We start from the raw sequence: 16,260 nt of genomic DNA, 5'->3' as shown, positions 1-16,260 counted from the left end.
CATGATGACCTACTGAGAAAGTGACATTTGAACTCATGAGAAATGTGCACCGGAGGACTCTGGCTTCAGGTTCAGACCCTGCCCTGGGCTCTTGGACAAGTCTCTTCTTAGATTTTTTTTTTTTTTTTAATGTTTATTGTGATTTGGGTGAATGTTTACAGAGCGAATTTCTTTTCCATGCAGCAGTTCATACACATTTTGTTTCAAGAGGTTGACTGCAGTCCCTGCAATGTAGCAGCTCTCTTCCCACTTCCTCCCTGTGTCCTTGTTTCCTGACCCCTGAGCTATCTGCCTGTGTAAATGCTGCCCTTCTGATCTCCCATGAGTGGTCTTTAAGGAGTGCATCTACCTGGTACAGATATTTACCCTATATGCCTGTCTGTTGTTTGGCTGGAAGCCACAGGAGTGAGTTCAATTCCAGACCTGAAGAGTAACTAGGGGTCGTAGCCTCGGGGGTGGGTTTGCTCTACTCTGTCCATGTGACAGCCGGAAGAGCTGAGGTGACAAGGAGTGTGGGGGGGGGACCCATGGGGACTCCTGGGCTCCCTCCTCACCCCCATCCTGGCATGCCAGTCCCCAGGCTCTCTCTTCAGGGCTGGCACTGGGCTGTTTATCTTGGTCAGTAGTGACGTTAATAAATTACTCTGTGTTCTGTCCTGGAGCAAAGGTCTTGGTTGACAAATAGTGGGACCCGCTCTCCTCCGTACTACCACCGCCTCCAGGGGAAGCAGCCCCTCTACATTTGAACCAAAGGTCAGGTCCCCACTGGCAGTGGCTTTGTAGACTATGCTTGATTTCTCACTGTGTCTGCCCGACATCACCCAAGTCAGTGTCTGCTCTGAGGTGGGGACTGGCTTGAGAGGAAAGTGTTGGTTGTTGCTTCAGCTCTACTTTTCATTTGCTGTGTGACCCAGGACAAGTTCCTTAAACTCCCTGAGAAGCCTCAGTTTTCTTGTCTTGAAAATGAGTGTGTAGCATAACATACTGCACAAAAACATTGTTCCACATCCTACTTTGGTGAACAGTGACTGAGGTCTTAAAAGTTTGCAAGCGGCTGTCTAGATGCAACTATGGGTCTCTCCTTGTCCAGAGCAAAGAAGAATGAATGATGCATGGAAACAATTAGTCCAACGGACTAGTGGACTGTATGATCCTCAGCCTATATGGCCATGAGACCAGAAGAACTAGATGCTACCACTGTCAGCAACTTAGAGGGGGATGGGTACAGGAGATCCTGGATAGAGTGGAAGAACAATGTGGAACAAAACTCAAAATCACACACACACACACACACACACAAAGACCAGTTTTACTGGTCTGATAGAGCCTGGTGAAACCTCTGACACTATGGCCCCTAGTTACCCTTCAGGTCTGGAACTGAACTCACTCCTGTGCTTCTAGCCAAAAAACAAACAGGCATATGGGGTGAACATTTATATCAGGTAGATATACTCTTTGGAGCAACCCATTGTGGGAAAACAGAAGAGCAGTGTTTACACAGGACAGTAGCTGGGGTGGGGGCGGGCAGGAGTGCATGGGAGGGAAGGACACAGGGAAGAGGTGACTACAGGGAGGAAATGGGAAGAGAGCTGTTACATTGTGGGGAATTGCAGTCAATGTCATGAAACATGAGCTGCTGTATGGAAAATGAATTTGCTCTGTAAACTTTCACCCAAATCACAATAAAAACTAAAAAAAAAAAGAAAACGGCGAAGTAATAGTACCAACACCACAAGATCATTGCATGGAGTCGGAGAGATCATACTATTAAAAAGTTGATCCCAGTTCCCCGATGGAGAGGAGGTCACCAGGGACTGTTATTTATAGGATCTCTTATTCTGGTCCAGAAATTTCACAGACCACATGGTCCATCTGATGGACATTGTCCCTTTGCTTTTTATTAATGAAGCAAATACATACCCAGCAGCAGGAAGAGCTTATGAATTCCAAAATTTGGCATAAAACAAAATTTTTTGAGCTTTACAAAAAATTGTAATGCATAAAATAAAGTTGAACAGTCTCCCTTGCCTTCTCCCAGGTGAACAGTGGTAACTCTTGGGGATGAATCCTTTCTCACCTTCGTCCAGGAGCATGCAAATGTATCATCACTTTATAATGATATTGGAAATTCCATCAGTCCCAACAGGAGCTGCATATTTGGGAAACAGTAATACTTTTATTTGTCAAACATTTATTGAAGCCACAGGAAAGGCTTGAAAAGGAAGGGGTCTTGTTGCCCTCTAGAGCCCCCACTGCCAGCTCCCAGGCTGGGACCTGCCCTCCAGGGGGCACTTGCTCTTCAGGCCTGGCTGCAAGCTGCACCAAGACCTTGAGCAATGGATTTGCAGCCTCTGGCAGCAACCAAATGAGCCTCACCCCTGCTGGGACCTTGAGGTCCCTCTGCTCTCAAATGTAGTCCTCATGGGCAAAGCACATGCTTCTTATCCATTCATCTGTCCATCCGTCCATCCATCCATCCATCCATCCACCCACCCAGCCAGCCAACCAGCCAGCCAGCCAGCCATCTATCCATCTGTCCATCCATTCTCACAGCTCCCAAGGCAGCCGTGTAGGGCAGATATTTGTCAATTAAATGTCCAAATGAATGAATCTTGCCTTGCAATGCCTTTCACTTCTATCTGCCTAGAAAATGCAAAATCAGCCTTGGAGACTAGCCCATTCACCTCCTCCTCCTTGATGTCTGCCTGGACCACCAGAGGCAGAGTTAGGGCCTTGGTCAACTTGGGCATTCCCAGATACCCCCAGTTGAGTTCACAATGTGAAGTCCAAGGCCTTTTTCTTTCAGTGGCCTAGGACCCCTCAAGGACTCAGCTTACTTTTCTTTGGTTTCCCATTTGTGATGGCTAGGAGGGGCACAGGCCAACTGCAGTGTAAGCTCCAGGAAGGGAGGTAAGTGCAGCTCTCTCGTTGGAAGGAACAGAGTTTGCAAAGAAAGCCCAGAGTAAAAGGCCCTGCTGTATTCTGGGAGGAGCATGCTTGCAGGATGGGTGATGGGTGCAGGAGAGGAAACTGACAAGACTGATTTGGCTCTCAAGGGTTCTGGGCATCAGGCAACGTGGGTTTGGGGTTGATCCTGTTAGCAGGAGGCTGTAGTTGTGTGGACCAAGTAGACGACACCCCAGGAGAAGGTGAAGTGGAAGCAAAGAGGCCAGAGGAAGGGGTGGGAGGTGCGGCTCCCTCTCCTGGCTTCCTGAGGCCCTGCCAAGCGTTGAAGGCTGGCTGGGCAGCTGGGATCTCTAGAAGGGATCAGGTCTGCCCAGCCGGCTCCAATGACATTTCACAAACTGGAGCTGCCATGGGACTCTATGGCCTCAGTCCTAGATAATATGGGTCACCGGCTAGGGAGCAGGGCAGCTGAACAGATGAAGAGTCAGGGCTTCCCTCTGTCCCTGGAAGCCCCTCCACCTGAACTCTTCTGCCCTACAGCTTCTATTCCAAGGACAATGAAGGCAGTTGGTTCCGCTCCCTCTTTGTCCACAAGGTGGATCCCCGGAAGGACGCCCACTCGACCCTGCTGTCCAAGAAGGAGACCAGCAACCTGTATAAGATCCAGTGTGAGTGGCTGCTGGGCTGCCAGCTCTGCCCTCCCAGGGCCTCTGGAGGCCTGCAAGCCTCCTGCAGGGAGATTGGAGAATCTAAGACAACCCCTGGCCCTGCTGGGCTCCCCCGTCCCCATTCTGCAGACAGGCACAGCCCCTGCTTCACCCGCTGCTCTCTGTCCTCTGTTGCAGTTCACAATGTGAAGCCTGAGTGCCTGGATGCCTACAACAGCCTGACGTGAGCATCCTCCTCCACCCACCCTTCCCAGCCCCTCCGCTCCCACAGCCCTTCCACGCTCCCTCTGCTCCATGTTCTTGCAGAAACCAGGGGATGTAGGCTTCAGAGCTGGAAGGCCTCAGGATGCCTCACTCATCCTCTGGGTTTTAGAGATGGGGACACAGAGGCCCAGCCCTTTATCCCAGCCTGCTAGCTCGTGTGAACCCTGCCCCCTCTCTGTGCCCCACCCCAGGGAGGCTGTGCTGCCCAAGCTGCACCTGGATGAGGACTACCCATGCTCGCTCGTGGGCAACTGGAACACGTGGTATGGGGAGCAGGACCAGGCAGGTGAGGGGCCACCTTCCCCAGGGCCACTGCTGCCACCCAGCCCAGGCCTCCGGCTGCCCGCCATTCTCTGTCCACAGCAGCACCCAAGATCTCTTTCTAAATGCAACTTCGTCACCTCTCTTCCCTGCCCACATGCCCAGCATGGCTCCCCACTGCCCTTGGTGTGGTCCAGGAGGCTCTGGGAGTCCTTCCCTGCCCAGCCTCAGCTCCGTGTTCCTTCCTTGCTCACCGGGCTGTGCCCCCAGCTAGAACTTTCTTTCCGTTTCTCAGATCAGCAGTTTCACTCTCTGGTTCTAGACCATTGTTCACGCAGTTCCCTCTGCCTAAACATTTTTTCTCTCTTGTATGTTTTACCTCCTCCTCCCCTCACCTTCCATTCAGTATAGATGCCCCTTCCTCCTCAAAGCCTCCCCTGATACCCTTCATCCAGGCAGCTCCCCAGCCCTCAGCAATTGCGTCTTCACAGCCCTGATCCTGCACCCCTGTTGGTGCCTGTGTACTTGTCGGTCCCCCCCTAGAGGTGGTGAGTCCTGGGAGGGCAGGGCCCATGGATATCTGTCTTTACCACTGAGACCCCAGTTCCCTACACATGTTTGTGGAGTAAACAGGGGCTCTTGTTAGAGCTGGTTCCTTACAGCTTCCCAGGGCACTCCTGGCATGCCCCAGGGCTCCCCAACTTCCCACCTCAGCACCAGGTGCTAGGAACCACCTGTGAAGTTGGTTGCCTCAGCACCTCAGCCACTCAGAGGGGCCTTGACATTTAGACATGTGCTGTCAGAGACGGCTGCTACCAAACCACCTGTGCCTACTTAATTAAAATGAAAAACTCAGGTACATTTCAAGTGCCTACCAATAGACACTGTGGCTACCATCTTGGACAGTGCTAAGGAGCTCTGGTGGATAGTGGTTAAAAGTATTCAGCTGCTAACCAGAAGGGTGGCGATTCAAATGCATTTGTTGCTCTTTGAGAGAAAGATAAAGACAGTCTGCTTCCGTAAAGATTGACAGCCTTAGGATAGTTCTATTCTGTCCTAAAGGGTTAGTAGGAGTCGGAATCAACTTGATGACAGTGGGTTTGGGTTTGGATTTTTTTTAAGCATAGCACAGTGAACTCACTCTGACAGAGAGGCCCATAAGCTTCCCTTGCACACAGCCAGCAACAGGGAGCTCACTACCTTGTAAGCCAATCTATCTCATCCTTTGATAGCCCTAATACTTGTGTGTGGCTTTAAAAAGGAAAAAGAACGTGACCTGCAGATTGTTTTTAATTGGCATTGTCAGCTGCCATCGAGAACAGAACACTGCCTACGCCTGTCCCACCATCCTTATAATTGCTGGCATGCTTGAGGCCGCTGTGCCCTTCCAGCCTGGGGGGCTCTTCTTCTAGCAAACACAGACATATCCTGCAATAGCAGCAATATCATTCATGCTGTTTATAACCTGTATGCTGTGTCCAGTCACTCCGGAACCACCACGGCTGGCCGTTACACAGCCTACTGCCAGAGTCCAGTGATAGGCAAATGGCACACTTTTCATGACTCCAGCGTCCCACCTGTGTCCTCCAGCCAAGTGTGCACCAGTGACACCTATTTGCTCTTCTAAGAACTGCCCAGTCCACCCTCCCATATGTAGCAGCAGGGAGCTACACCCCTTTCTCCCTTCCCGTGGTGGTCCCACACCCTAAGTTTCTTTAAAAAGAAAAAAAAAAAAACCAAAAACCTGACAAATAAGAGAAAAATAAACTAAAATAAAAGTGCCGAGCAGGAGTTAACGCAGCCTGGTCAGGGTTGGAGCATGGAGCCGAGTGCTCCTGAGCCGTGGCCTGACAGGAGGGTGCAGAGATTGGAGTCAGCACAGTGCCCTGCAGCTTCTCTGGTTGTCATTTGTTAAGCTTGTGGTTTTCTCCTGTGTGTAATAAACAACGGTCTGTGGGGAGCAAAAAAAAAAACAAAAAATCAATAGGATTTCCTTGGTTAATTTTTGGAAGTAGATCATCAGGCTTTTCTTCCTGGTCTTAGTCTGGAAGCTCCACTATGACCTGTCCACCATGGACGTCCTCGTCGGTATTTGAAATACCAGTGGCAGAGCTTCTAGCATCATGGCAACATGCAAGCCACCACAGTGCACCAGACTGATCAATGGGTGGTGGGACCTGCAGACAGACAGATGCCCTTGACAGACTTTGACACAGCAACATGAGGGTTAAGGAAAACTCATTCTGTCTTCAGTTTTCCATTTCAGACGTGACCTAATGTGCTCCAATGATGCTACTTGGTTGGATTCTCTTAAGCATTTGCTGCTTAAGACATGAACTTGGAGGGATGAGCTCCTGCATCTTGAAAACATATCCTACATTTTGTATGTCTCATAAAGTGTGGACCCCAGAGCATATGTATTAGAATCAGCTGGAGCAGTCCCTGGGACCTGTACCCCAGGGGCAAACCAAACTCAGTGCCATTGAGTCGATGCTGATTCATAGAGGACCCCCATTGGGGTTCTGAGGCTGTATAGCTTTGTGGAAGTAGATCACCCCATGTTCCTTCTGTGGAGCAACAGGTAGGTTTGAACCACTGACCTTCTGGTTAGCGGCCAAATGCCTTATTCACTATGCATTGTAGTGACTTTGTGAGAACCACTGACCCATCTTCTGTAGAGACCACCATAATCCTTGGAGGGAGCCCTGGTGGCACAATGGTTAAGCAGCACTCAGCTGCTGATTGAGAGGTCTGTGGTCCAGACCCACCAGTGGCTGAGCAGGAGAAAGGCCTGGTGATCTGCTTCTGTAATGATTTCAGCCTAGGAAACCGGAAGGGGCAGTTCTCCATCCGACAGGTTGCCATGAGTCAGAATCGACTCAACGGCCCATGATGACAAAGAATCATTAGAAAGTTCTCTCTCCTCTTGAATTTCTGCTGCCGTCCCTGTAACTATAACAGCTGTTCTCGCTGAATGAAGTGAATCTCTCTTGTGCAGGTCAGCATTGCTGGCTTTGGTAGCTTTCAGACTTTGGCTATTTATCTTTGAAAGAGGCCTTTACATTATAGGATCAGGCCATTTTGTAGATGGGAAAATCAAGGCACAGATGGAATCATTTTGGGGCAGGGCGGAGACCGGAAGTAAAAGACTGTGCTTTCTTTGAAAATTGTCGGTCAGCTGGTACCCATAGCTCCAGCCTGCCCAGCTGACCCTTTGGAGACCTTCCTTCTCTGACAGGGTCAGCCAGGATCCCAGGATGGCAAAACTATCTACCTTCCTCTGCACAATGAACTAGGTTTCTTTACTGGGGACAGTGGTGGTTCAGTGGTAGAGTTTGTGCCTTGCATGCAGAAGACCTGGGTTCAATTCCAGCCAATGCACCTTGTGCACAGCCACTTCCCGTCCTGCTCAGTGGAGGCTTGTAGTTACTATGATGCTGAACAGGTTTTAGCGGAGCTTCCAGACTAAGACCAATGAAAACCTATAAATCACACAGTGATCAATAACTGATAATGTGTGTGTGTGTTGGGGGGATGCAGGACCAGGCAGTGTTTTGTTCTGTTGTGCATGGGGTCATCACGAGTCAGGGACTGACTCGACCCCAGCTAACCACAACTTTATTAGACGAATATGATAAAAAATTCAAATGATGCAGAGTTTTCAGTGAAAAGTAAGCCTTCCTCCCACCCACCGCCCCAGATCTCAGTTCTCTGTTCAGAAGCATCTGCTGTCATGATCGTGAAACCTAGACGGCATCTCTGGATACATCCTCACCCACCTCTAAACATGGGGCAGCCTCCTGTGCATGCTGTGCTGTTCATTTTTAATTTTTTGTGATTTAGGTGAAAGTTTACAGAGCAAATTCATTTCCACATGGTAGTTCGTACACATTTTGTTTCATGACATTGACTGCAATTCCCCACAGTGTATCAGCTCTCTTCCCACTTCCTCCCTGTAATTACCTCTTCCCTGTGTCCTTCCCTCCCATGCACTCCTGCCCCCAAGCTGCCTCTCTGTGCAAACGCTGCCCTTCTGTTCTCCCACTTTCCAAGGAGTATCTACCTGATGTAAATGTTCACCCTGTATGCCTGTCTTTTGTTTGGCTGGAAGCCATGGGAGTGAGTTCAGTTCCAGACCTAAAGGGTAACTAGGGGCGATGGTCTTGGGGGTCTCACCAGGCTCTATCAGACCAGCAAACCTGGTCTTTTTATAACTTGGAGTCTTGTTCCATATTGTTCTCCCGCTCTGTCCAGGATCTACTTGTTTCAAGTCATTGTCTTGGGGGAGTGTTCCGTATCGGCTAATCAGACCTGCCCCCCTCCTTTTATCCAGCCTCACCCTGCTGCTGCTCCTGGAGAGAACACATCTAGCCCCCTTGCTTGCTATTGAAGGAGGGTTGGGGAGTACTACCTCATTTTCAAGATGAGGACATAGAGGGGTCAAAGTCAGAACCAAGGTCTCCTGGACTTGTGTTGGAATCATCCCCTATCCAGCACTGTCTTTTGCCAAGACAGGGAACTCAGAGAGCCGTGGTGCTAGAGGGAACCAGACTGGGGGCTCCCCTTTCTTATATACACACTCAGCCAGCCTTGGAGTAAGCAGGGTAGGTCTCACCCAGCGGCCTTTTGACCTGCACCTCCCACCCCTCTGACAGTGCATCTATGGCGATTCTCTGGTGGCTACCCAGCTCTGATGGACTGTATGAACAAGCTCAAAATCAACAAGGTATGTTGGCTTCCAGCCAGGTCATCCTCCACTCTTTAGATACTGGTTCTGGCCCGGCCTGTGTTGGGGGCTGCCTCCATCCCCCCATGGGGCACACGATGAGGCACTTTCTGACTGGCCTGCCCATACTGCCATGCCCACAGGAGTACCTGGAGTTCCGGAAGGAGCGGAGCCAGATGCTGCAGTCCAGGAGAAACCAGCTGCTCCTTGAGTTCAGTTTCTGGAATGAGCCACTGCCCCGAGCAGGCCCCAACATCTATGAGCTGAGGACATACAAGCTTAAGGTGCCTTCCTCCTGACAGAGCCCTGCCTGCCTCCCACCTTCCCTGCTGCAGTGGTGCTTTGCAAGCGCCCTGAGGTGGGCCCTGGGCCCTAGCACCTGCTCTGAGCCTGGCCTCCCCCTCCCTATGGGCCCAGAATCGAGGTGTGGTCGCACCTGTGCACACATGCGTGCCCAGGTACAAGTTTGCCTGAATGAAGCTGAGCAGCCCCTGGAAGCTGTGACAATGGGGCGGACCCAAGGTGGGGCTCTTTCCCACCCTTCCTCTACCTCTCTTTCAGCCAGGAACCATGATCGAGTGGGGGAACAACTGGTGAGTGGTGGTATTAATGCTGGGGTGGGGGGAGCTCTGCTCATCCTGCGTTGGCCAAGGGCCCCAGTGGGCAACTTTTCCAGGGCTATAGCACTGGAAACTCACATCCTCTGCCCCTCCTGGACCTGGGAGAAGGCTGTCCAAGCAGGATTGTGAAGCCTCCCCTGGGAGAGCAAGCAGCCAGTTCCTGCCCCTCCATCACCTCATGCCCTGAATCATCTCTGCCAGCCGGGGGCCCTGTCTCTCCATGAGCTGTAGCCAAGGCATCAGCCTGGGTACATATCAGGGAGCCCTCTGTACCAGCCAGCTTCCCAGGCCTCCTCCAGAGTCCTGGCCTCTGCCCAGCACTCTTCTGCCATCTCCAGGGCCCGAGCCATCAAGTACCGGCAGGAGAACCAGGAGGCGGTGGGCGGCTTCTTCTCACAAATAGGAGAGCTCTACGTTGTGCACCATCTCTGGGGTAGGCTGGGGACCCTCCGGGAGCCCTTGCTAATCCCCGTTCTGCCGTCAACACGATGGATGAGGGATATACTGTTGCCCTCATAGAGGTGACATTCTAGCAGAGGAGAGACCCCCTAACTAACAAGATCATTTCAGATGAGTACAAATGCCTTGCAGAAAAGAAATAGGAAGATACAATAGAAGAAAACATAGAAGACCTACCTTGACTTGGGTAGACAAAGGTGGCCTCTGAGGGAGTGAAATGTAAGAACAGAGCTAAAGGATGAAAAGGAGCCAGTGGTGAATTGCTGGGGGAAGGGCATTCCAAGGGGTAGGAACAGCATGTGCAGAGGCCCTGCTGTGGGGAAAGGCTTTCAGGGCTTTGAGGAACAGAGAGGAAGTAGATGTGCAGAGAGCAGGGAAGAGTGGACAGAGATGGGGGAGGAGACAGGGACGGGGGCAGAGTAGGCTGGGCCTCACAGACCATGAAGAGGAGTTGGGATTTTTTTTTTCTAAAGGTAACAGGAGGCTCCTACAGCATCTTAAGCAATAGCAACACAGTCTGATGGATGTTCTACTGTAATTGCCCTGGCTGCTGTGTGGAGAGTGGCTTGTAGGGGAGCAAGAGAGGAAGTGGGCCGTCAGGAGTTGGTAAGACTAGTCCAGGCCAGAGAAGATGGCAGCCTGGTCTAAGGTGGTGGCAGTGAATGTGCGGGGAGGCTACAGATTGCTTAGTCTGGAGGTAGAACCAACATGACTTGTGGAGGACTTGGCTGTGTGGGGCAAGGGAGGGAGAAGAAGATTCTAGAAGAACTCCCAAGCTCCTGCTTGAGCTGCTGTATAAATACTGCTGTCACTTATTGAGACAGGGAGGTCTAGGGGAGGAACAGAGTGGATGGTTTAGGAGTGTAACTGGCCCTTGGAAGTGTTCTGTTTGAGACGCTGGTACATCTGAATGAAGACAGCAAGTGGGCACTGGATATATGAGTCTGGAGCCTGCAGGAAAGGTCAGGGCTAGAAATACAAATTTGGGAGTTGTCAGCATATGTACTAGCTGGATGAGATTGTCAAAGGAGACAGGGTTTGCTAATAGCCTAAGGCATCTGGCTAGGAGTAGATGGCAGGGCAGGGTTTGGAGCAGTGGGGAGAGGGTCCATTGCCGGGTATGGGATGAGAACCTCTGTCCTGGGGAATAAGCATACGCCTGTCTTCCCCAAAACATCCACTGCCATTGAGTCGATTCCAACTCATAGCAATCCCCAGTGGCTTCCCAAGGCTGTAGATCTTTACAGAAGTAGAGATTCCTTCCACAGAGTGGCTGGTGGGTTTGAACCACCAACTTTTTGATTAGCAGTCACATGCCTTAGGCACTGTGCCACCAGAGCTCCTTATACCTTTCTTACAGCCTATAAAGACCTGCAGTCTCGGGAGGAGACTCGAAATGCTGCCTGGAGGAAGAGGGGCTGGGATGAGAATGTCTACTACACAGGTGAGTGCTGCCTCTGGGAGTTAGTGGGGCCCTTGGTCCTCTGCCAGGAGCCCTCTCTGGGGACGGAATCCCTTCTGCATGGGGATCTAGCCTCAGTTGGTTACTTCCAGTGATGGGGACCATGGAGTTAGTGAGTTTCTATCCTGGTGGCACAATCGGTACGATCCAGGCAGTTCTGGCTGAGTGCTCTGGGGGATGATAAGGCAGCCAAGTGGAGATGTGGAGTAGCTGAGTGCTCACTGTGACCTTGGACATGGCGCTTCACCTCCGCTGAGGCTGTTTGCTTCCCTATAAGATGGTGATGAGATAATTGAGGCAAAATTGCTAGATAGGTAAGAGACAAATAATTGGTTGGGGTGAAGGGAAAGGCAATATACCAAAAGCAAGTGACCAACACAATAACACTAAGGAAAAGGAAGACACAGAGAGGTGCATAGGAGGTACAGCCAACAATGATTAACCCTTTTACATATACAATACTGCATTATCAGTGATAACAAACATTAATCTATGGGTAAATAGGTGGGTAGACAGGCTGAATGATCAGTTATGTCTGCACAAAAGGGAATAAGGGGGGGGAGGAGATGGCGATGAGATAGTACCTCCCTCCAAGCTGTAGGGAGGATTCCTGGAAGTAATCTATGAAAAGTGCTTCGACCAGGGTCTGGTCCAGAGGAAACACGCCACAAGTATCACCTGTTGTTTTTGCTCAATGAGTTTGTCACTTTGTTGGTAACCCCTGAGAACCACCTGGATTCAGTAAGTGTTGATTTGAGTCCTCAAGATAGGCCAAGGACTGTGATGGATAGGTGGGTGGAGAACAAGAGCCTGTCCCAGCCCTTGAGCAGCTTACAGTTAAGCTTACAGATGTCAGCTGGTGTGAGGAAAGACTGTGTTTGCTGAAGGAGCCAAGAGGTGCCTGGCTACTCATCGTGTGGTCCCAATGGATATGATTGGCATCCGCTGGGAGCTTGTTAAAAGTGCAGAATCTCAGGCCCTCCCAGACCCACTGACTCATAATCTGCACTTAACAAGAGCCTTGTGACCTTGGACATGGCTGTGATTTGTATGCACATTCAAGTTTGAGAAGCTCTGAACAGGAGGGAGAGTATGACTTCCTAGGTGACCTTGGGCTGTTCCTTACTCTCTCTAGTTGCAATTTTCCCACCTGTTAAGTGAGGCCAAAAAAACAAACCAAACTCATGCCATCAAGTCAGTTCTGACTTACAGCGATGCTCATTGGGTTTCTGAGGTGGTAAAGGAGATTGCCTCATCTCTTCCTGCAGAGCAGCTGATGCGTTTGAACCTTAGGCACTACACCACCAGAGCTCCTTGTTAAATGAGGCAGTGGGACTAAATCAGTGTTTATCAAACCTCAGCCACTGCAGGACACCTTCCCAGCCTGCTCTTCCAGCGTCCGGTCACCACAATTATCTTCCTGATCTTTTTCTTTAAAGTATCTTTCTTTCTTTGTAACCTAGCCTTTTTTTTTAATTTTCAGTTTTTCACATACCCAGTAAAATAAATCTAAAATTGTTAAAAATGTCAAATGCTCATCTCATTCCCACTTGAAAAAAATCACCAGTTGCTGTCAAATCAGTTCTAGCTCACAGGGACCCCATGTGGTCAGAGCACAGCTGTACTCCTTAGGGTTTTCAGTGGCTAACTTTTCAGAAATAGACTGCCAGGTTTTTCTCAAGGTGCTTCTGGGTAGCCTGGAACCTCCAACCTTTTGGTTAGCAGCCAAGTGTGTTAACCATTTGCATATCCCAGGACTCCATTACCACTCAGCTAAAAACCCACTGCCATCCAGTTGATTTTGATTCATAGCAACCCCCATTGGGTTCCCAAGGCTGTAAATCTTTATAGAAGTAGCTTGCCTCATCTTCCTCCCACCAAGTGGCTGGTGGGTTTGAATCGCCAGCCTTCTGGTTAGCAGCCAGATGTCTTACCCACTACGCCACCAGAGCTCCATTACCACCTAAGTCCCCTCTTACCCCACCTTGTGAGGAAGCTGGCCTTCTCCATGTGTCCTTCCTGGAGGACAGTGGAGCTTTTCCTGGCTCAGCTTCATTTGGTTCCCCCTCCCCCCACCGCATCCACTTCCATGATGTCTGCCTTTCTCTCCACAGTCCCCCTGGTGCGGCACATGGAATCTCGGATCATGATCCCCTTGAAGATCTCGCCTCTTCAGTGATGCTGCCTCTGCCTCCTTTCCCTCCTCCCTCCGGGCAGCCACGGACAGAGGAACGCCTGGTCCTGAGTGATAGTTTCTTCTCAGATCTGGAGGGGTCCGGGGCTTGGCGCTCAGCTCAGGCAAAGAGGTGCTGAAGGACGACAGGGTCTGAGGATTTGCAGCTCTGCCCAGACTCTGCCCACCTTCCCCACCCTCCTCCTTCTCCTGTTGGAAAACAGTCTCTAGTTTCACTGACAGAAGAACTACGACCTTTCATGTCTTCCCACATCCCTCAGCTCAAGGCCCCCAGCCCCTAGTTACCACTATGGAAATCCCTAATTTCACTTTAGTTGCACGAAAGGTAGTATGCCCAGTGGTTAGAAGTGGGATGGGACGTGAGGTGGTTGGGACCAGGCCAGGCCCTCAGGAGCTCCCTGGCCTCCACCCATATGCTGGACAGAATGAGCCAGTCCAGGGGACAAGTCTGGAACTGCCAAAAACTCCCAGCCACAAGATCAGGAGGTGGTCAGGACATTCCACTGAGCCAAGCTGGGATGGGGGCTGGAGGAGATTTGGAGGCAAGAAACAGAACATGGAGCAGGGAACCAGAAGGCCGAGCTGGGTTTGAATCACAGAATTTTGAATCCAGAGTTAGGAAGATAGAGTAGAGGTGACTTCTGGACCACTTGGGGAAGGGTTCTCATACAAGACAGATGGGGAGAGGTTAATTTGTTTCTCTCCAAGTAGTGGGATTGAGAACTTGAATGTGTAGTTCTAGCCCTTCTGTGCAGGGACAGTGTCCTTCCTGCCTCCCCCAGCCGCCTTGCAGGTGAAGGGACAAAATGGGCCTGCCTTCCTCCCATCTGCTTCCCTTCTCCCCCACTTCACATTCCATTAGCCCAACCCTCATTCTACTGGGCCACTTGCTGTGGGGAGTGAAGTCAGTAACTGGGTTTCCTCTGTGATCCCCACACCTCACGAACCCCTTGGTAGCTTGATTCCACCTCTCTTCCAGAAAAAACTTGTGCTGGAGTTGCTGATGGAACCAATTAAATATTTACTGTAAACTTTTTTTGTTTGTTTGTTTTGTCAGCTGGAAGGCACAGTGGCAAAACCCCCGAAACTAGGTAGAGCTGACCAGCTTTCCAGTCCTGCCTGGTGCTTCTGCCCTCCTCTAGGGCTTTGTGTTTCTTGAGCTCAGGCAGGGCATCTTCACCCTCACCCAGGGTAGAAGGAACCATACAACTAGGGGTTTGGGTGTTTCTAGCCCTGGCCGGGGATTTACACCAAAAGGATTTACACCAAAAGTCCTGGACCCTGCCTGTACGGTTCGTGCCAGGGCTTGGAATCACTTGATGCAGTCAAATACTGCATTAGAGCTGTGTTAGATAAATCGACCTTAAAACGAGGGAACTAGTAATGCACTCCTGAAAAAATACAAGTGTAAAATGGGGTTAATGCCCTCATCGTGTGCCTTGGGGCCCTGAATATGACAGGCAACGTTTTGAAGACAAATCTACTAGGGACTAAATATTGGCACTACCACAGTCTTCTGTGATCTTCCGCTTAAAAGAACATTGATTTAACGCTTGTTGTTAGGTGCTGTCCAGTACGACCAGACTCAGCAACTCCTCCTTGGGTTTCCAAGGCGATATCATTACCTCCTTCCGAGGAGTGACTGGTGGATTTGAACCACCAGCCTTCTGCTTAGCAGTCAAGTGCCTTAGGCACTACACTAGCAGAGCTCTTGCTTTAACGCTTAGGAAGCGCCCATCAATTGCTTCTAGGCCCTGGGGAGAGGGCACGGAGCTCATACATTTCTCCCATTACGGACTTAGTTTCCTGGTCTCAGAGGGCAGCGATAAGGTGAGGAGGTGGTGACCAGCTGATACCCACCGCCACCTCCCGGGGAAAAGCCAGGTGTCAACTGTCTCCACTACTGGACCGCTCAGACACTTCCTGCACCGGGCGCCCATGGTCATTGGTGGCCTCCCCGCTTCGCTTCCGGCTTCCGCGCCTAGCTTTCGGCCGGTCCTTCCTTCCTTCCGCTTCTCTATGGTGCCCCACCGGAAGTGGCTTTTTAGCGGGGACGGGTTCGGAATGCTGTGAGGTGAGTAAGAAACCCGGTCGGCTGGGGTGGGCGCGTAGCTGGGTGTTCGCGAACGGACACGCGGATGCTCCGAAGGGCGCCCGGGGCCGGTGCGACTAGGCTCCTTCGCCCTCACTCCGCAGGAGGCACCCTACGCTTAGTCTCCTCATCTGTGAAATGTTCGCTGCAGGCTCCTCAGGGCCCACGTTGTAGCCTTGTGATGGGATGATGATAGTGTTAGTAGCTGTGGTCTTAGTGATGGTAATGACGGTAGCAGCTCGCTTTTACTGCGCGCCCATCAGTGCCGGGCGTTTTTTACCTGTGTTGTCAAAGTCAGGATTCCGCCTTTTGGGTCTCGCCTTTGTGGGTTTTGCAACGTACCATCTGTGTGACTGCTTGCGAACAAATTTTAATTGTCACTTTTTAAGTGTAAATTTCTTTTAACGGGAAACGAAGTTAGTTTAAATCAAAACTGCTATTACCTGTACGTAGGTGATAATGCCAAAGCTGTATTTAATATAAAAACAAAAAATTGTTAATAAGTTTTGACTAGATTCTATTGTCTATCGAAGGCTCTTGGAAACTCACTGCCATCCAGTTGATTCTGGCTCATAGTGACCTCTATTGGGTTTCCAAGTGCAAAAAC

General features: G+C 50.7%; 2 protein-coding genes across 2 annotated transcripts in view; both read left to right on the top strand.

The window, feature by feature from the left end:
- The window catches only part of NIPSNAP1 (nipsnap homolog 1), a 51,517-nt gene extending 37,971 nt beyond the window's left edge, over positions 1 to 13,546 (top strand). The window contains exons 3-11 of the mRNA XM_007947997.2: positions 3,448 to 3,575; positions 3,753 to 3,798; positions 4,031 to 4,125; positions 8,756 to 8,826; positions 8,970 to 9,110; positions 9,388 to 9,419; positions 9,785 to 9,879; positions 11,266 to 11,349; positions 13,482 to 13,546. Coding sequence (XP_007946188.1) covers positions 3,448 to 3,575; positions 3,753 to 3,798; positions 4,031 to 4,125; positions 8,756 to 8,826; positions 8,970 to 9,110; positions 9,388 to 9,419; positions 9,785 to 9,879; positions 11,266 to 11,349; positions 13,482 to 13,546 — 757 coding nt within the window. The remainder of the gene's footprint in view (positions 1 to 3,447; positions 3,576 to 3,752; positions 3,799 to 4,030; positions 4,126 to 8,755; positions 8,827 to 8,969; positions 9,111 to 9,387; positions 9,420 to 9,784; positions 9,880 to 11,265; positions 11,350 to 13,481) is intronic.
- A 1,953-nt stretch (positions 13,547 to 15,499) lies between these two features.
- The window catches only part of THOC5 (THO complex 5), a 55,536-nt gene continuing 54,775 nt past the window's right edge, over positions 15,500 to 16,260 (top strand). Inside the window, exon 1 of the mRNA XM_042781935.1 lies at positions 15,500 to 15,583. Within this exon, the coding sequence (XP_042637869.1) occupies positions 15,500 to 15,583 (84 nt within the window). The remainder of the gene's footprint in view (positions 15,584 to 16,260) is intronic.

The sequence above is a fragment of the Orycteropus afer genome, unplaced genomic scaffold (assembly GCF_000298275.1).
Source record: "Orycteropus afer afer isolate SDZICR_OR568_19922 unplaced genomic scaffold, OryAfe1.0 scaffold00197, whole genome shotgun sequence".
Classification (NCBI taxonomy): Eukaryota; Metazoa; Chordata; class Mammalia; order Tubulidentata; family Orycteropodidae; genus Orycteropus; species Orycteropus afer.
This window is presented reverse-complemented; position numbering and strand designations above follow the sequence as displayed.